General features: G+C 37.0%; 1 protein-coding gene across 1 annotated transcript; it reads right to left on the reverse strand.

Moving 5' to 3' along the window:
- Window positions 1-4,168: 4,168 nt before the first annotated feature.
- On the reverse strand, window positions 4,169-19,657 carry LOC134679081 (serine protease inhibitor 88Ea-like). The gene is made up of 8 exons (XM_063537927.1): window positions 19,383-19,657; window positions 12,138-12,435; window positions 11,795-11,962; window positions 11,105-11,366; window positions 10,578-10,676; window positions 9,127-9,257; window positions 8,204-8,327; window positions 4,169-6,273 (listed from the first exon to the last, which is right to left on the reverse strand). The coding sequence occupies exons 2-8, from the start codon at window positions 12,426-12,428 to the stop codon at window positions 6,113-6,115; spliced, it is 1,236 nt and encodes a 411-aa protein (XP_063393997.1). The 5' UTR covers window positions 12,429-12,435; window positions 19,383-19,657; the 3' UTR covers window positions 4,169-6,112.
- Between the last annotated feature and the right edge of the window lie 1,466 nt (window positions 19,658-21,123).

Below are 21,123 nucleotides of genomic sequence, written 5' to 3' on the forward strand. Positions count from 1 at the left end.
CAAAAACTATTCAAGATATCGAAAAACTTGACTAGATAAAACTTGTAACTAATTTTATGAGCTTTCGGTTTGTTTTAGTAGTCATGTCGCTAAGATGCAAAGTTTCCAAATTATCAATGAAAAACCGAAAAATTCGACCTTATTACCCCCCTCTACCCCGCAGCACCGGGGCTACAGCCGGGGACTTTTGATATGTTCACCTCCTAACTAGTCTAAACAAAGTTACGGAGTCAAAAATTGTGTTCCTAGCATTTCCCTCTACAACGTTTTTTGAGCATTCATTTCCTGACCTACTGTTATTCTAAAAAAATCTCAGATGGGTGAATTGCAAAAAAATAGTACATACTTAGTTAAGCACCTGTAATTAGTCTAAAGTTAATTGATTCCATTGTTTTACCACAGTTAAGCCATTTCTATTTAAGTTAGATGCATGAAAGTGTGTTAGCGTATGCTATTAGACTTATATGTGTACGAATTAAGTACAATAAATACAATACAATTTACATAGATAATTTTCGTAACACAAATGAATCAATTAAGTTAAGACTAATCACAGCTTCTTAACTGCGCTTAATTACGTAAAATTTATTTGTAATTCACTCAGCCCTCATAGTATCAATTTCCTAGTCTTTGACTCGAATGAGGCCTACCTTTACAAATTCTGACTCTATTAAGCCCTGCATCTTGTTCAAGCAGTGTGGCTTGGCCGTTTGTTGCAGCCCCACTGACATAAAACATTCAAATAAGAATAAAAACATTAATAGGTACATTAGTATGAAACAGCATAGCCACTTTAGTGCGTGTTAAGCAACATTTTCATGAAGCGGCCGTCATACTGCTTCGCCGTAGTGTAGTGCAGGGTGTTACGGAGTTTTAGAGCTCGTAAAAGTAGGTAGATCTTATAATGTTAAAGGCTTAGGTAGTATACTTATACCACGTGACCTGTGAAATGGTCAGGTTAACGCTCTTGTTAGTCGTGGGCGTCGTGGCTTATGGTATTTCAGGGGGCCTAGTCGAAATTTAATGAATATATGGTAATTAGTCAATTTTCGTAGCATCTGTAATTATGATAGGTACATTTTATCTTTTCGTTTGGCGTTTGTCGATGTACGATTGTCAAATTGGCTAGACCTCCAGAGCAGCAACCGAGGAACAGTATAGAGAGCGAGCGAGAAACAGAACGTGTCATTCTTTAGGGACGCATGACATGATTTGTGTGACCATGACCTTCCGCTGTCAAACATTAGGTTTCGTTAGACATTGAGAATAATTTTGTGCGTACTCCAGTCGATGCTGCTGTGTTGGTAACATTTTACAGAAAGGTTATTGTCATGTAAAATCGCTCACTTGTAGATGTAGGTTGTGGATGTAACTTTCGAGTTTAGTACCACTACCCCGGGCGCGGCAGGACATCGAGGGACGCGGTTGATATGCAGACTTGGCAACCATCGAGAGCCGAAAGATAGTCTACCCATGCTTAACGTTAGGTGTTGTTTTGTAACCAACAGCCATCAAATATCAATTTTGTTGGGCTATTCTCATTTTTCCCCACCATTAGTCCCCAGTGGGAACAAATGATATAAAACAGTCCCAGCCGTCCCCAGTGGTAACAAGTGGGATCGTGGCCATAGTCAACTAAGGGCCAGTTGCACCAACCACATTTGACAGACTGATCAACGTCAACCGGCGCGCCCCAGCGCTTTGCTATGAAACTTTCCATACATAAAAATTTAGCGAACTCTTTAACGATACGAACAGTTTGGTGCAACCGACCCTAACTAACGGATGGGAATTAAAATAGTCCGTTATGAGTCGTAGATAGTGGATATTCTATAAAATCCACTATTCTTATTTATTACTTTTCCTAGGGTGCAGCTTTATGCTATGCTACCTACTACCCATGCACTTGGCTAACGCGAAGTCCTATAAAGAACAGTTTATATAACTAGAATTTACAGCATAAACATTACTTTAAAGCAGTATTGCCGTTTAATATCAATTTAATGAAATAATCAATTACAATCTTTTACCCGTGAATTTTAGGATCGGGAAAAATCTGATAACTATAAATTTGTAAAAAATTAATAAAAAATAAGTTAAATTTGTACGGAACCCTCGACGTCATCAAGATTTTTGGTTCTGATTATGAATCAATCGGCACAGAACTGGCGCCCGCCTAATAGGCGCTCGCGAGCCTTTTATTTATTATAACTATACTCTGACAAAAATGAGTAGAAATTAAAAAGTGGCAGTACTGTAGTGTCGTCCCGTTTTCTTAGATTGAGTTAAAAGGGGCGACATTACAGTATTGCCACTTTTTCATATCTACTCTTTTTTGCAGACTGTAGGTTGATCGTTATTGCCAACCCGCCTAGCGGGCGCCTATAGTGCTGTTTATTTTCTTGTCTGGCAGTGAATTTGTTAAAAAACAGGTTCAACACAGTAGTAGCGAATAAATATAATAAAAGTTTGCTACCCAGACCGTAACTAGACTTAATAGACTTTATTTTGTATTTATACACCTACCTATAGCACCCATCCAGTTATTGATAAAGCGAAGATGTCAAAACGTTTGTCTCATTGATTATGCAGTGGATACCTACTAAAGTTTCCCATGCTGTACCGATAGCAGCATCTGCACTACCATTCATCGCAGACTTTATCTTCCGCGTTCAGAAGATTAATGGTATTGATTCTAACGATGATTGAGTGGAGATATGAACATAATGTTTAATACGAGATCATTTAGAGTATACAACGAACGAGCGTAAGGTAAATCAAATATACACAGGTACGTGAGAGAAACACAGCAATGCGGTAGATCATAACGAATATTATTTAACAACCGGTTATTCGTGCTTTATACATCGATAGCTAAATGTTTATGCAAATCCTGGTCTATCCAAAATCATTTTCCACTAACAAATGTAAGCGCAATATGTTTAATTAAAATTGTTTCGTTCTCTGCATCTCCGAGCTTGCAACTCGAGACATAAATCTTAAGCAGGTTATTGCATTTCGTAAGGTCTGGTAAACTATGAGACGCTAAACGGTTGGATATTTTATGACATATCGGTCCTAAGTTTATTAAATTACGTTGGCAACGAGGCCAGAAAAGCATTAGTACGAGTAAGGTGCCTAGCAAATTCGCACCTCTATCTGCGAGACATAGTACCTGAGGAGGAAACTGTCTGTGAAAAATAAAATTAAGTAGGTACTACGTATTTTTATTACGCGTTTTTATCTTTTTTTTGTAATAGATAATTCAGTTAATATCTATTTTACTGTATTTTAACAACATTATACATATTATGTTGTTCAACAAAAAAGTAGGATCCTCCAAGATAATATAGGTATGTAATAGGCAGGTACTAAAAATAATTCGTTCTATAAAAAATCTAATTTAAAAAGATACCGAAATCATGGCCCGAATGTGTTGAATTTTAATTAAGTAAATAAATAAATATCGGTGGACATCTTACATAGATCAGCCTAGCCCCAAATTGGTATCTAAAAAGCCATACACCTAATAACCCGTCCGAGTTTTCGGTTTCAGCCGGCTTCGGCATGTAGGTAAATCAGATCTTAGCTAACTCTAGTCTTTTTAAATTAAAATAGGCCTGATCCGACATGTACTTGGTAGGTTTTTTTTTTACCTACTGCACGAATTATAGGTGGTTTCATTGTTCATACCTATGTCTAAAATCTATATCGACCATTTTTTCAACAATTTCAACACGTCTATAAAAGTTTCGGTTTCGGTCGAAACTGAGTCAAAACCGAACCTTCGGTTTCGGTTACGATTTCGGCAAAAAAGTTTCGGTCGGACACTATATACTATAATCATACGAGTTTGAGGTCAAAGTGGAAAATTTAATAAATAAATGGTAAAAAAATTTATTTGGTCCGCGAGGCTCCCTAAATTAGAACTGAGCATTCCACAACCACAGGCTCTTTATAATCGCCATCTTGGACTGCCTGGCAGATTTCAATTTAGGTACACAATCATCACACTTACCTAAGGTCCGAAAATTTTAGTACTTAGTTACCTATAGTAATTTATTTATAATATTTAATAAAAAAAACTAAAGCGAGAAGAAAAAAATGATCGAAATGATAGAAATTACAATATCTGCATGTAGGGTAGGGTATTCAATAAAATATTCAATTAATTTCCAATAAATTATTTTTACATTAAACTTACGTCTCAACTGAATTCTTACTCATTACAAATAATGATATACATAATAAACCTTAAAACTACATATATTATTTTATTAGTAACATACATATGCCTAATACAAGTAAGAAATGAGTTTATTCGTTTAAATTACATGACGAGAATTATAGTTCGTTTTTTTAGCATTAGAAATGAGGTAAACAATCTTGATGTATCTTTTAATTGAAAAACACATTTTAAAAATAGGTTACGGCAAATATCTAACAATTATGAATCTAATACGATCATTTATATTTTTCTGCTTTCATAAATAATAGTTATTGATTTTTAAAAAGCGTTTTTCAATTAAAAGACATGTCAAGATCGCTTACCCTCTTTCAAGTTCTTTCTAATTCTAACTAAAAAATACGAACAGAACACTCTACAAATTTTGTTAAAATCAGGAAATGGGTTGTACTGTATGTAGGTTAAAATCGTGGCTCTATTCTCGGGTAAGTATAAAGTCTTTTTTCTTGTCTTGATTTGTAGGCTTATAAATTTGTAAGTAGTTTTAACTACTGACCTGCCAATACAGACGAGTTCCAGTCTTCCAAATATGTAAGTACAACACTAACTCCTGATCTGCCCCGGCTTCTCACTGTTCAGCTACACAAAACCTTAACAAATTACAATCAGACACTTAACCTTCCTCAAGAATCGCTATTGATAGGTGAAAACTGCATGAAAATCCGTTCAGTAGTTTCTGAGATTGTCGCGAACATACATACACAAACAGACAGACATAATAAAGGACTTTGTTTTATAAGGTGTAGTGATAATGATAAGTGTCACAGCGCTAGGTGAAAATATACCTACCTACTTAGTAGTCAAAGTTGGACATTCATGTTTAAAATTCAACTATAAATCTAACACTCATGATTAATCTCTAATTAAATCGAAATAAAGTTAAATCAAACAATTTCTTAGGGACTAAATCGTTCCCGACGGGTACTTAATTAAATTAAAAAATCACCAGTCAACTAAATCCAATCCTGATTATTTAATTTAGATGAAAATATTATCTGTTAAGATAAGATAGATTTTAATTATTGTATTAACCTAGAAACTACCTACATGAGTTTATCAAATATTAATTCAATCTGACCGATAAAATTGTATTCAATACATATTATATTTTGGGCGTCCGCGACGTCGCGCGTGTGCACGGAGCGGGCGAGCGGGTTAACGAAGAGTAGTGTGAGCGCCGCTGACGGACTGACGTGGGCGCGTGAGGCGGATTCTACCTACAGTTTGAGGCGCCTTCGTGACCCGTGCACCCGCGCGACGTTGCTGTTATTTTAAACTACAACCCCTTAATGGTACTAGAGCGAGTATTAATGCCATACTGTGAAAAACAATGATTCTGCCATGCATGCGGGATATTTAGTTATCACTAATCAGTTTGCAAATTCCTGACAACATGTTGAAAACGTGTTAATTATGACTTCAAGGTCTAGCTAGACACAGAAATTGTATCAGCACTACACTGTTTATACTTTATATCCTGGACATACACATGGTATTTCTCCGATATACATAGTAGAAAGAGAGATTTAATATATATTATGGTAGTGATAAACAGTACGGTATGCTGCAAAAAAATATACAGTTCGTTTTTCCAAAACCTGTTAAGGTAGCTTATAAAAATACTCACTATATGAACCAACTCCCAATAATCGCAAATAAATGTCGGCCAAGTAGACTTCGAAGTTTACTATGGAACATGCATTTATTTCACAATATCCTGATTAGTTCAATGGCAAGGGGTTGGAAAAACACCATGCAATACTACAGCGTAGAGCTCATTGTCTGAGTATACAAATTAAATAGTTACTAAACTATAGGTCTAAGAAAACGCAAAAATAAACAGGACTTCTGTACCAAGTGTGTTGTTTACTTCTTAGGGTCCCTGTAGACGCCCATGAAGAGGATGGAGTTGGTGGGGCGCTCGTACACCAGGTACACGAAGGGAAAGTTGGCCACGAAGCGGGTGGGCTCCGCGGGCCGCGACGACCGGAACCCGAAGATGGCCGTCGCCGCTGCTGCCACGGTCCCTGCGGCAACCGAGGTCAACTTATAGTATACCTACTAGGTAAATAACACATGATAATAAACATTGTTACAAGAATAAGTAGCTTAAATTACTCAACTTACTCCTACACTATACGTAGTTCGTTTTTTTGCATTAGAAAGAAAAAGAAGGTAAGCCATCTTGTCATGTCTTTTAATTGAAAAACACTTTTTTTAAATCAGGAACTATTACATGAAAGCAGAAGAATATAAATGATCGTATTAGATTCATAATTGTTACATATTTGCCGTGACTTATTTTTAAAAAGTGTTTTTCAATAAAAAGACACATCAAGATTGTCTTACATTATTTCTAATGCTAAAAAAACGAAGTATAGTCCAAAACAACAACTTTGCCCCCTTGTAAAACAGATAGGTAACTATTGTTTTACAAAAACTATGCCCCCTTGTAAAACAAATTACTATTGTCTTACAAGTTGGCAAAGTTGTTGTTTAATCCCTTAATATAAGGGTAGCGAGAGAGAGAGATAACCGATCAAGCGAAGGTTCCAAACTACAAGCGAAGCGAGTGGTTCAAAGCACGAGGGCTAAACTTTGCTACCGAGTGAAACACAAAATGTTAGACAAACCCAACGAGCTTCTATTACGAGAGTAAACTATTACGTGTAAATAACACTTGCTCAGTCTGTGCTATCAAAATCGCTGCCGAGTTAGCTTGGTCTGACTATATACGAGTTCTAAAAAAATATCTGACAGTTAAATATAAATTATGTAATTGGTTTTCAAAATCGCATTGCAGTGTTAGCATGTTGTGTGTATTTAGGAGTGCTCTCTACATTTATAGTGGGTTCTTATGCTATAGGTAAGTGTTTGTTTTTTTGCTCAAACCTTGATCTGTTAAACTATTGTACTATAATAGTTATTTACGATACAAGTGCGTAAAAGAGAAAATTCGAAACGAGTGGCGATAAATTAAAACACGACCGAAGGGAGTGTTTTAAATCGACACGAGTTGCGAATTATCTATTCGCACGTGTATCGTACAACGTTTTACAGTACATATGGCCCTTTAAACTTTTGACATCGCACGAAAAGTGCTATTTTACGCACTAGTGCGGAAAAATAGGACCATATGTACTGTAAAATAGTTTTTTTCACGGGCTTGTTCTTTTCATTTGGTAGGAATTTGGAAGCTAGCCGTTAGGTTTGAGCCGAAAAAATCACTTCAGAATTTTTCAACTACACCAACAACTCATGACAAAGCGGTCCAGGTTATGGACCATTTATAGAGTCTATATAAATATGCTAAGTATGCACCGACTTTGACAGAACAACGTACGGATGTTTCATTATAAACATCATATTTCATGACGTTTGTGATGAGCTCAGCAAATGCCACGCAGAGTTAGCTTGGTCCGACTGTAGCGGTCAGCGCATGTACGTCCGCTCATATTAGGTATATACGAATATCTGGGAGACCGAGCTTTGCTCAGAAAACATATAAGAACTCAAAAATGCGTTTTTCCAGCGATAAGACCTAGCTAGATCGATTTTTCTACTCCGAACCCCCTATATAGCAAATTTCATCGAAATCGTTAGAGCCGACATCCCCGAAATTTATATAAAACAAGAATTGCTCGTTTAAAGGTATTAGATTCGCTCGGCAATAATAAATAAATAAATGTTATAGTACATTATATTACAGGATAACAACAAGTGACGCAACTTTTGACAACGTGAAAGCAAAACGTTTTAGTCAGTCCAAGCTAACTCTTGACAGAGCGCAGGAGTGGTGGCACTTAAACTTATGATGCTTATAGTTTACACACTTAAATACTGCAAAAACGTTGCAAAAATAGGTTACTCTTTTAGACGTGAAAAGCAGTAACCGAGCCCGCTTTAGGGGTGCAGCGGTACGAGTGGACAGAATGTATAATATTAAGGTCTCATTACCTTCTTCATCGATTTGGATCTTAGCCTTGTGAATGGCGTCGTCGAAGCTGACATGGTCGTCCGTCAGTGTCGTGAAGTCGGAGGTACTGTTAAACAAGTCGCCAACTCCCAGAGTCTCCAAGATCTGAACCAAAACAACATGTAACCTTCAATAGTCTTGTACAAAACTACATATTTTAGAAGGGTAGAAAGAATATATATTTATTTGACGTTATAAAATTATGGACAGAGAGATACTCATAGAGGATCGCAAAAAAAAGTTATATTACTATATTTATATTTATTTGCTCCTTAATGTGTCAATAAATATGATTTACCTAAAAAAATTAGGATTTTACTTTAGGTGCTGTAATCAAGTAGGTAACTAAACCTTTTTTGCGTTCCTCTAAATTTCTCCATAAGTATACTTACCTACTTAGTTATTATAATTACCTACTAATTTAAAAATAGTTAGGTACATATGTTATAAGTGTTACACTTTATAAACAGACGATAATAAAAAAGGAACCCCGCTCAACATAACACAAGGGTAAGCTTATATTATTAATTATTATGGCACTAGTTTTCGGTGACAATCTAAGTTAAATCTGAAGAAGTGGCAACACACAAAAAAAATAACTTGTGTACGCCTAATCCAACATCAATCACAATCACTGACCGTCCTTACTTTATTTAAATGAAACAAAATCCTTGACATTTTTTGATAACGCAATTTAAAAGTTTAACAGCAAGAGTCGTATATATAGTATATCGTATAGAAATAGACCAAGAAAAGTAAGCAGCGATTTTGATAGTCCACGCAGTGCAAGTGTTATTTATACGTCATTATTTCATAGAAGATTGACGTGTAAAATTACACTTGCACGGCATGGGCTATTATTAACATCCCTGCAGACTTTTCTCAGTCTGACTCAAGTACTTACAGGCCTCAGGGGCAGGCTCTTCTCAACGGTGAACTTGGGTATCTCGACGATGACCTCGCGGCCCATGTAGCTTTCCTCCACCACGGCGGCCAGTCGCTCGGGCGTCAGGTTGGCTATGATGTTCTTCACGCCTGTAACAAATCAACTCTTACTTAGGTACTTAGCAAAATGAAAATGGTTATTTGATTTAAAAGGGACCAAGTTTGTTATTTGATACCCGAACAAGCGAAAGATACAAGGCACGAGGGTAAACAGAGTTTGCTAACGAGTGAAACACAATTTTATTTCACCAGCACACCAACGCGTGAAAAATGCAAACTGTATAGGGTACATCGCCAATTACTAGCCACCCCCCAATTACTGGCCACTTAATTTGATTTCTATTTATAGGTGAACAAAGTTCATTTTAGTATATAAGGTACGAAAATCCAATTATTAGCCACTTTTCAATTACTGGCCACCTATTCCAAAAATGAATTCTATTTACAGATAAATAAAACTCATTTTCAGTATAAGGAAAATGGCCAGTAACTGAAATTTATCCACAACCCACTCGTTCAATAACTGGCCGCCTCTTACAAAAATGAATTCTATTCACCTATACACAGAATTCATTTTAGTATAGGTGGCCAGTAATTGGGGGGTGGCTAGTAATTGGCGATGTACCCTATTACAAATTAAAACCCAAATGAAAGCACTTAAAAGTCAATTCCACCACCCAACATGAGGAAACAACTCAAAGTTTGCATCTAATTACTTTGCCACTCTTGTGACTGAAATGCATCTTCGTAATCAGTTTTTGACGAATAAAGTGAACCTTTATGAGCTGGTGTGGTGAAAGGTGAAAATATCTGTTACAGATATTTAAATTATTCGAACCATAGTGGCCATAGTCATGCAATACAGTATTGCATGACTATGGCCACTATGGTTCGAATATTTTTTTTTTTATATACATTATCTACCCATCGGCGCATGCAATAATTCGTCTGCAATATGCAATGCAATGCAATAATGCAATCTGCATCGTTTAAATTATAAATAATTGACAGTAGGTATAATAGAGTTTACTTTTATTTATTTCGAGCTTATTGTGTCCCATATTGTGCCCAGCAGGGTCTACTATTTTTAAATACCTATCCAGAGACGAAGAAAAATGTGCCGTACGTATGTAAATATCATTTGTTTTGCATTCCTGGAAAAACAACAACTACACATGCCACAGACTACACACTATGAACTTGGTAAATTGAAGAATAAGTAGAATGCAGAAATGTAACAACACAAAAAATGTTCTATACATTTTGCCTATCTGGAATATGGAACTCCCGGAATCGCTTATTTCGTATTAGGTATGAACCAAATAAATTATGCTAACCGCGTTACCATTAGGTAGGTATAACCAGTATAACGAAATTATTCAAATAAACTGAAATACATAGATAACTAACCTTCCTTCATAGAGTAGGGCGGCAGGAGAATGTACATGCTGATGTCGTTCCCTTTGTAGGGCAGCTCCAGAATCTGCGCGCCGAGGTCTTCGCTCACCACTAGCAAATAAATTAGTATCTTAAATATTTAACTTTAAAAATGTCTACAGACTGATAACAAATTGTCTATTGTCTAGTATTTAATCATTTTATTAGTTCCTCAAATGTGTCATGAGATACGTGTATACTAGAAACAGCGTCATGAGGATTCTGATGAAACCGAAATAGTTCTTTACAGTAAGTACATATTATGGTCCTATTTTCCCGCACTAGTGCGTAAAATAGCACTTTTAGAGCGTATGTCTAAAGTTTAAAGGGCCATATGTACTGTAAAGTCTGTAAAATGTTTTACGATACATGTGCGAATTACCTATTACCATATTATGCATTGTAAATTCTTTTTTGCAAGTTGCTATTAGAGAACAATGCATTCATAGAAATTTGAGGAAATCGTTCAAGAGCAGGTACCTACTCGTACAATAACTTACTGAAATGGAAAGTGCCTTTCTGCTTCATAAACGGCGCCAGCGTTTGACGAGTTTCGGAAACAAAGAATGCCTCTTTCTTGGTCCTTTCTGCGGGGAATTTAGAGGCCCAGACGCCTTTGAAGTAAGCGGCGTTGGCGAGCACCAGCTTGGTGGTGTGCGTGATGCCGTCCTCGGGGATCAACGTCTGGATGTGGTTCTTAGTCACCGCGGCCACCCACTTGTTAATGTGCTCGCGTGATTCCGAGGGCATCTCGTGGAAATTCTGTAAATTACAACCAATACAATTATTTACGTTAATGTATGAATATTCACAAAGGCAATGTACCTAGATTGTAAACAACTATTGCTAAAAACCGTGCATAATTGCGTTGCACTTGTGGGGAATGTTTATAGCTGTAACAATTTCGATTAAGTATGCTTTGGTTACCTAGCTAATTAAAACAAAACATTACTTCATAGGAAAGTCCAAACTAAACTGATGATAAACAATACACGTCACCAAGTCTGACACTCTAAACAACAGTATTTAGCTTTTTAGTGCCACTTGCACCATTCCACTAGCCCGGGGTTAACCGGTTAAACCTGGAGTTACCATGGTTACCAGTACAATTTGACACCGGGTTAACGGTTTAACCGCTTAACCCCGGGTTAGAGCGATGGTGCAAGTGGCCTTTAAACACATTCACTTACAAGTCTCTCTAGTTCGTTCTCGAAGATGTCCAGCAAGCACTGCCTGACGTCGAGCGTTTCATCGACGAACAATTTGTTGGCGCTGGTGAACTCGTAGCTGTCGCTATTGTTGTTCATCAGGCGGGACCGCCGGTCTACCTTGTACGCTGTTATCAAATTGATTTTATCCTAGAACATGCAAGGATTTCATTAGTTTACACACTATATAAAGGCATTAGTATGCGATTTAATAATTACAGATTAAATGAGTAGGTAGAAAGTAACAGTCCTGTAGATGATAAATTACAAAATTGTGGTAAAACGATTAAGACAGTAGAGTAGAGGCTTCTTTATTTCTTCTTACCAAAGATTTCGCTATCTGTAGTGACTCCTTCAGAGACGCTTCCGTCTGACCTCCAGCAGAAAAGTAAGCCAGCAGTAGAGAGTGGTACACAGAGAACGGCGAAAAGAATATGTTGTCGGTGGGATACGCATCGTTAATGGAGTTAAACAAATTTAGGGTGAACTCCAATTGGCCCCTGTAGAGAGACGTGCGAGCTTCAGGATCCAGCTTCTTAGTTGAATCATCTTTGTAGAAGCATTGACCAGTCACCGTCGAAATTACAAGCAACCCGAGGGCTACTATTTTTAACATGATGGATCTGTAACAATGGATAATAATTTTAATTTAAGCAATAGACCCCTTACTGTGGGGTATCTATACCTATTACCTAATGCTAATCGCTATCTACCGCTAATCCAACACTACGTCAGGGGTGGTATGACAGATATAGAGGTAAACCAGATATCAGACTTCGGACGGGCTTATCCTTGATCTGTAGTCTGTACAGAACAGAAGAGACAAAAATATTTTTAGTGTACGACATATTATATGTCAAAGGTACGTAGTCAGCACTAGTCAGAACTATGCTTTAGCTCTGCCTACGTGTAAAAAGTATACCATTCATAAGTGATCGTCAACAATTTAATGTTTTTTAAATTTTATTCGAGTATATTGCTAACTTAAAAACCCATGATCCCAAGACTCTTGACAAAATTAATGTATCCTGAATCACTATTATTGACTCAGCAGTGACAAATGCTCTTTGCATGTATCTATACGTAATGTATTTCTCTGGCTTGTCATTATTGGTAAGTAATTACCGATATTGTTTTAACATGACACTATTTGGCTTAAATAATTTGTCATGATCACTATCATAAAGCTATACACTTCCAGCTGACACGAGTAGCATGTAAGGTTGTATTATAAATCCATAACCCTGTTGAGCTGGACAATGACAACCGAGAGGTTAGTAGGTATCTCGGGTGAGCGGTTTTCACCACGCTTTCTCTGTGAGACGAGTGCCGGCGTCGGCGCAGCACCGTGAGCCCCACGCGGCGGGGGGCGCACGCCGCGCCGTCCCGCCACGCCCTCATCAAACGGCTATCAATGTCATCTCATCTTGTAAGTGTCTGTTGTAAATACATGCAGCATTGTCCAATTTAATCAATAATTTCTTTGTGGACTGTCTGTAAGCGAGCTCTCTCCAGCAAAAACCACATACCGTGAGCCTCCTTTTTAATTCTGTAGTGACAACAGAATTCCACAATAAGCGACCCCCCGCAGTAAGCGGAATCACTCTGTTGATAGGTGAAAACCGCATGAAAATCCGTTCAGTAGTTTTTAAGTTTATCGCGAACAAACATACAAACAGACAGACGCGGCTGCGGACTTTGTATTATAAGGTGTAGTGATTGAACTGTAGAGTACTTTCCAGAACAGACGTTTAATAAACAAGGTCAATTGTATATCCGCCACTTTATTACTTAATCTTAGGTATCTGCACTGAGTGATTCACGGGACAGCTGGGAACTAAACATTTAAATACTTTATAAAGTATTTAAATTTAGATTTAATTTTATAAGGATATTTTGTTTGTTGGGTAGTACAAAGTACAAAGTAGACTCATTAGTAGAAGATTACGGTGTTTACTATGAATACTATGATCACATGTAACAATATTAATTCTCTTATTAATAAGTAGGTATTCTCAAATCACGCCAAGAAGAGACAAAGAACAAAAGCACAAAAGCAGTTAAACATTTCACCCGCCTGCTCATGACTGTACAAATAAGGCAGAATGTATTTTCATTACCACAGTCAGATTTACAAACGTTCATCCACCCTGTGTATTGAATATAGACTTGAAAAACTTGTATGCGCATTTACATAACTTAGATCTAATACAATCATGTTCTAGAATATACCTAAATGTAATCAATAAGTAGTGAATGACTAATTTCACATCTGTCCATATCCAGCGTTTCATAACGAATACCGACAACACAACCACTGAACTTACTGTATGTACCGAATGTATAACTAGGTACCTACTTATAATAAATTGTTGATTGTGGAAGCCTGGTTGGGAGATGACGATGATTTTCTATACGTATTTATCCGTCGATGATCCTTAAATAATAAAATTACCAATGGAAAATGTATCTTATTCTAAGTACATACCTTAAGTTCAGCTAGTTTATGTTATAGTTTATGTTTATGCACATGCATTTTAAATATGCAATTAATCCTATGATAGCATAGGAGCATAGTTTGTTTATGTAGACATCGCAACATCGTAAGACTGGTTTTCTGAGATAAGGTCAGTCGTACGTCAGAGGAAATCCCGCTGTCGGGCAGATATACAATCGAACAATGCTGTTCATGAGCCACGGATTTCCCTCGTCAGTGAGCTGAACCGACTCTCGCAGAGAAAGTCCGCCGCGTCACCGGCTCACCGGCACATATATTACACAATACCGGACCGTAAACAGTGTCAGTGTTATTCTAAGAAACAGCATTTAAAAGAATCTTCGCATATTGTTCCAACAGTACTTAGTACCGTGAAAAAACAAACAATGAAATATATTCGCAATTTCTTTCAAAATCTGCTTATTCATATCAGAAATACCTATCTATTCCAAGCTAAGCCAAATCAAAATGATCTTATATGAGTCGCAATAATCCTCCAGACTGAATTATAATTTTCCAAAGGTCAGAGGATTTTCCAAGAATGGATATTAGCATTAGATTGCAATGGTTGTTCCTAACCGTTTCAAATATGTTGCGGGATTTTATGTAAATATATATTATTCCTATTCGAGGGTGACGAATTCTCTCAAAGCGGATGGTTTTTCAAGATACAATGAGGCCATACACATACGTAACGCTTGCATAAGATCCTCCACGGACAGTGCTGCGTTAACGGAATATCAATTAAACACTACACAACAGCAGTATTCGAGGGAACAAAAACGCCACTTAAGTTCCAACTGCATAGCTATTTATTTACATTATTTGTTATAGTATTTTTCCCCGGAAGGGTACAATGATAGATGTTATCTCCATACAATTTATAACCCAAATATGCCAAATTTCGCAAAATTGTATTGCATTGACATCTATTATCGTTATCGTGTACCCTTCGAGTTTGAAATAGTATTTTATGCAACCGTTGTTTAAGAGAGGTCATAAAAGGCGAGTGGCGTGAGTAACAATTTGAGGCGAAGCCGAAAATTGTTAATAAAGACGCCACGAGTATTTTTTGACTCAGTTAAACAACGTTGCATACAATACCTACTTTTTCTACTACCGAGTACTTACTTTGAAATAAAATTGAAAATTTAACAAATCTTTTTAATTCACGAAGTAGAAAAAATGGAGGGTATGGTTCACTTATTTGTCAGAGATGACATTTAAAATAAGGTTGGCAACACTGTATTTCATTCAATATTTTTTAAGTGGTCATTACATGAAGTACATCATATCTTAAAATCGCCAAAAAGATAACGCATGTATGCACAAATTCTTTTTTGGGGAATAGACTAAAAACTTGTCTTGATAGACCGGGAGATAGTGACACATTTTACTGGGTCATTTGTACCAGTATGGCGGTTCGTCAGGGGTCTAAGCACGTAATGAAGGAAAGAAAAATGATGGTCGTAGCGCTGGTACCGGCGGCCCAATCGCGTGGGCGTTAGTCGAGCGTGTCGGATAAAATACGAGTGTCGAACGATTTGTTCCACAAAAATCCTCGTATTTTCCGATAGTCCATAAAAAAGAAGTAGGCGGTGGCGTAATGCCATACTTCTCCGGTGTGACTTACAGCCCGCCATACTGAGGCGAACACATTAATTTAAAAAAAAACAATTCAACCATTTGTGCCAAGCTAATTTTTGCACAGGTGATCATCGTCGAGCAGCCATTCATGGACATCACCATGCCATACTCTTCGGACGGTTCCAAATGGCCGCCATACCGCCGCAAAGGAGTTAATTTTTTTTTGCTAAACGATTTGTACCAGTATTGCATTTAAATTTTTGCAAAGTATTTGATAAAATGTGACCGTTATTATAATTGCCATACTTATAGTAGGGGGAAAAAGTGCTGCCATACTTGAAAAACTTATTTAATCGACACGTTTCAAAAATACGACTATGTATACGTAAAATAATTTTTTACAGCATGGCATCATCATATTCTGTTTGTTTGGATACAATTATACGTAAAAAAATATTTCAGATTATAACTACGGGGCGGGCGACTGTGAGACTTAAGCCAAGACTTAAAACAAAAAACAATTTTTTGACGAGTTGTACCAGTATGGCATTTGGATTTTTGGAAATTATATGATGCAATGTGACCATTATTATATTTGCCATACTTCTAATAGGGGGAAAAAGGGGCACCATACTTGAAAAAAAAAATATTGTACACATTTGCCACCTCCTACAGGTATGGCATTATGAGATTTCCATTTATGATCACACAGAAAGTCTTGAAAAAAAATTACAAGATGGTACAAATCGTATAGCAATAAAAAAAAATTTACTCCTTTGCGGCGGCGGTATGGCGGCCATTTGGAACCATCCGAAAAGTATGGCATGGTGATGTCCATGAATGGCTGCTCGACGATGATCACCTGTGCAAAAATTAGCTTGGCACAAATGATTTAATTGTTTTTTTTTTAATTAATGTGTTCGCCTCAGTATGGCGGGCTGTAAGTCACACCGGAGAAGTATTGCACCGGCGGTTGGGCCGCCGGTACCAGCGCTATGACCATCATTTTTATTTCGTTCATTACGTACTTAGACCCCTGACGAACCGCCATACTGGTACAAATGACCCAGTAAAATGTGTCACTATCTCCCGGTCTATGACAACTAATATAAGGTAGGGTTTTAGAGGTCTGTGCAAGACCCTTTAAATGACAAATATAGATGGTCAAGCAAATCTTGTCAGTAGAAAAAGGCGCGAAATTTAAATTTTCTATGAGACGCTATCCCTTCGCGCCTGCATTTTTCAAATTTGCCGCCTTTTTCTACTGGCAAGATCTGCTTGACCAAGTATAAAAGTACGGGAGTAGAAAAAATACTATAGTAGGCCCATGCAACAAGTCTGTTATCCGGTTAGAAGGACCAATTATATTACGATGACAGTCAAACGAATTGTCACCGTAATATTGTGTGCTCATACAAATTTTCCTGCTTTACGTTTAACATATATGAACCAGAGTTAAGAACTATTCTCACAGTGAGTGACAGTCCTTCTTTACCGACATGGACGTAATCCTGCTGATTTGTCTAAACTACTCGGCATTGCGTATCTTGGTTCTCAAGACTTACGCGAGTTTCACGAGCACAACGAATATAATAAAATGATGTCGATATGAGAACGCGGCTGATGCTATAATTTATCTACTAGATAAGTGTGCAAAGATGTGCGTAGCCGAACCCGCATAGGTACGGACGAGTATATGTTAGATAATGTTTGTTATGTTATTGACTTATTGCAGTTACTGGAGTTATAGGTGTGTGTGGTGTGTGTTATTGGAGTTTGATTATTTTGATAGGTTAGATAAATGTATCTTAGTTTATTTTAGTATATAAGCAAAACTTTTACTCATTCACACTTATAAAAGTATAGAATATTGAAAGTGATCAAGCTTAAGAAGCGGACCTTCTTTGGCGCAGGTACGTTATCATAATCAATTGTGAAACGAAAAAAACGGATTACCTACTTAAAATATTTTTCTATATAAAGTGGCCTGTTTTAATTATAATGGAAAACAAACTAAATATACAGTGTGTGTCTGACCATGGGGCTTTAAATCCAGGGCTCAATTCTACTCGCTAAACTGAGCTACTTTTACTATAGCACCAACCCCGAAATCCCGAAAATATTTTTTACTTTTTCATACATTTTGGCTGATTAGATGTCGACGTTTTCTATGGAAAAGCCAAAATTTTTTCCCCGATCTTATGGTTGGCCCCATAGTAAAAGTAGCTCAGTTTAGCGAGTAAAATCAAGCCCTGGATTTAAAGCCCCATGGTCAGACACACCATGTATGCATTTACAAATGCATAGGGACTTTGAAAATTATATGATGGAAAAGGTTGAGACATTTTAAGAAAACACTTCCTATGGCCCCTACGTAGGCATAGTACCAACAAGAAATTAAAATGTTTAAATCGTTAGAGTTAGGCCTAGCGATTTTGATAGCCTAGATTGTGCAAGTGTTATTTTAAACGTCAAACTTATATAAAACTATGACGTTCAAATATAACACTGTGGGCAAAACAGTGTGGGCTATCAAAATCGCTGCTCGTCTGATTCTATAATTATGCGCTATTTTATTTTACCTACGTAAATCTATGTTATAATTATAAATACGTACCTATAATATATGTATACCCCACCTAATTGTAAGTAGGAATATTAATTAATCTTATTTTTTCTGGGATCAAGATCATATTCATAAGTTAAAAGATCAGCACAAAATATTTCAAGAATTATGGCCAGTTGAATTCATGTAAAATTGTTGTAGCTGTGTTTTAACTGTAAGTAATTCGTAATTTTATTAAAAATCCATTCCTGTAAGTATAGTATAGATGACGCTACCTCGAAATTAAACCCTATTATCGATCAATGTATTTAATACTAATGAAGTACAAAAATATATGTACCTAAACATAATGTTGAGAGTACCCGTAGGTATGCAAACCTATATGTTTTTTACGAGACACAAAACGCAGTCTACGTGGTTGACAACAAAATTACAAACTTACTTAGGTACCATTTATCTAAAATTATTTTTAAATAAAACATTATATAAGCTATATGTATACTTAGTAGTAAATGTGTGTTTTTAGGAAAATATTCGTCACAGTAAATTAGAAAGCGTGCATGATGTTGATGATTGGTGGCAGCGAACGGTAACACACACAGCCATATATATACTTCTGTATTACACAAGTTGACCTAACACAGGCAGTTAATTCATGTAGTCAAACCAGGTTAAAACAATGGCAGGTCGAGTTTTATGTGAAAACAGCGTCCGGTAAATTGAAACTGGCGCTGCTCTTTAGTTAGCTACTTTACAAAGCAAGAAGAATATCATAACAAAGCTACCGGTTAATTAGAACGAATATATCCATCATTATATAAGGTCAATTACAACCAATTATAACAACAAAGCTCGCAGTCTTAAGTAGACGGAAAATATATAAAGATGATTACTTAAATAAAAAAAATAACTTAACTCACCGTCCGTGAAATCCTTACTGCAAACACAAATGGTATTTTGGAAACTCGTTCGTCGTCTGGTTATTATTGCGGATTGTCTAAATGGAATTGGGTATATGGTCACTAATTTAAAATAACAGGAGTTTTAAACAGAATTTCGAGTAGTGTGTGTCGTCGCCAGCGGCGCGCTACGTCGGTACGTGGAGAGACTCGAGGCCTGACTGAATGAGGGCCAGTCGCTATCCTCTTTTATGTTAGTGTTGTTAAACTGGTAGGTATGCGTTTGCAGAGCCACTTCTGACAATTCAACCAGGTAAAGAAAACCGGACAAAACTTTAAGTTTTTGCACCGCCCACATAGAACGTCCAAATTAATCTCTATTGTGCGATATAATCTTAACAATTACTTTACTAGTTCGATCGGACAGCTGCCTAACTGTAACTGCCACAAAATTGATTGCTTAGCGTTAACTTAAACCACTACCGAGAATAAAGCTCTACTTATCTATTTAATGAGTTTCTTAACAATTTTTACGGGATTTTATATTAACGACTAAGAGTAGTCATTGGTCCTTTAGAAGACCAGTAACGAGTTTTGAAGTCACGTTTCAAAGTCAATGCAATCATAATAATATGTGTCACATGTTTTGAATTGACCTAGAATTATGTATTATTCATAATACTAGTCACAAGGTGTAAACGAAAAATGTGTGCATTGTTGGAAAACGCCCAAATATTATTTAAGTTTTTTATGATATAGGACGCGGAGGCAGACAGATGGTAAGCAATTACCGTCGCCAATGGACACCCGCAACACCAGACGGGGTCAGAAGTACCCACTGTGCACTACGCACAGTGTGACGATACAAAACACTAAAGGAATCATCGGCCAGAAAAGCATTAATTTTATTCCGATTTGACTGCAAAGTCCTTTTCAGACTTAATGTTTAAATCGCACATGGAGGCCGGAGGAGGGAGGAGTAGGAAAACGCTCACTTATAATGCTGAAAAGGGTCCATCATCTGATTGATTACGTCGGCAGTGTCAGCACACATCCTGCCCCCAGCCGTCCTGCCCCGATACTTTAGTTGACGACTGCATATTGCAACGGTGGGACAGATAGGATCCGGGGAGCTTATATTATTATTCTGTATACTCATTACATAGGCACGCTCAGCTGATTGAACCACGGCATTCATGGTTGCCATGGACAACTTAAAATTGATAATTGCCATCAATAATAGCCGACAGAACAACGTGCTAAAAGTAGGTATATTTGATATTTTAGTCAATGCCATTCTTAACCCGATATTGCATGTTTTTTTAGAAGATATTTACCAATCTCTTGCAGTTTCTAATTTCCCATGCTTACTACAGCGAGGGCGCAAACACACAATTAGTCGTAATTATGAACTATTGCACGTTTTAATAAAAGGCAATAAAACAAAATACGGAAACTAGATTATATTTGCAAGGGCAGACTCGAACCTAAAATGCCGGAGGAGGCAAAGATAACCACGGAGTGGGAGCCCCACGAGTCGAACCAAGGAGCCGGTAAACCTCGTCGGCGATGGCGCGATAATTTGGACTCATTTTGAGGAACTGGCTAATTATCACAAACCGAGACGAGTGGAAAAAGGAGTGTGACGATAATTTCCCTAAAATCGAATTTTACCAGAATTGATTTTTCCATTGGTTCGCAATATTTACCACATTATTTTTTCTCATTAGCTGCCTTCCCCGGAAGCATTACTAAACAATTT

Source organism: Cydia fagiglandana, chromosome Z (genome assembly GCF_963556715.1).
Source record: "Cydia fagiglandana chromosome Z, ilCydFagi1.1, whole genome shotgun sequence".
Lineage (NCBI taxonomy): Eukaryota > Metazoa > Arthropoda > Insecta > Lepidoptera > Tortricidae > Cydia > Cydia fagiglandana.

Excerpts from the sequence above, each read along its gene's own strand:
- LOC134679081 (XM_063537927.1), bottom strand. The coding sequence starts at position 12,428 with ATGTTAAAAATAGTAGCCCTCGGGTTGCTTGTAATTTCGACGGTGACT. Across the intron at positions 11,963-12,137 it reads TACAGATAGCGAAATCTTTG|GATAAAATCAATTTGATAAC; the intron begins GTAAGAAGAAAT and ends TGCATGTTCTAG. Across the intron at positions 8,328-9,126 it reads AGAGCCTGCCCCTGAGGCCT|ATCTTGGAGACTCTGGGAGT; the intron begins GTAAGTACTTGA and ends GTTTTGGTTCAG.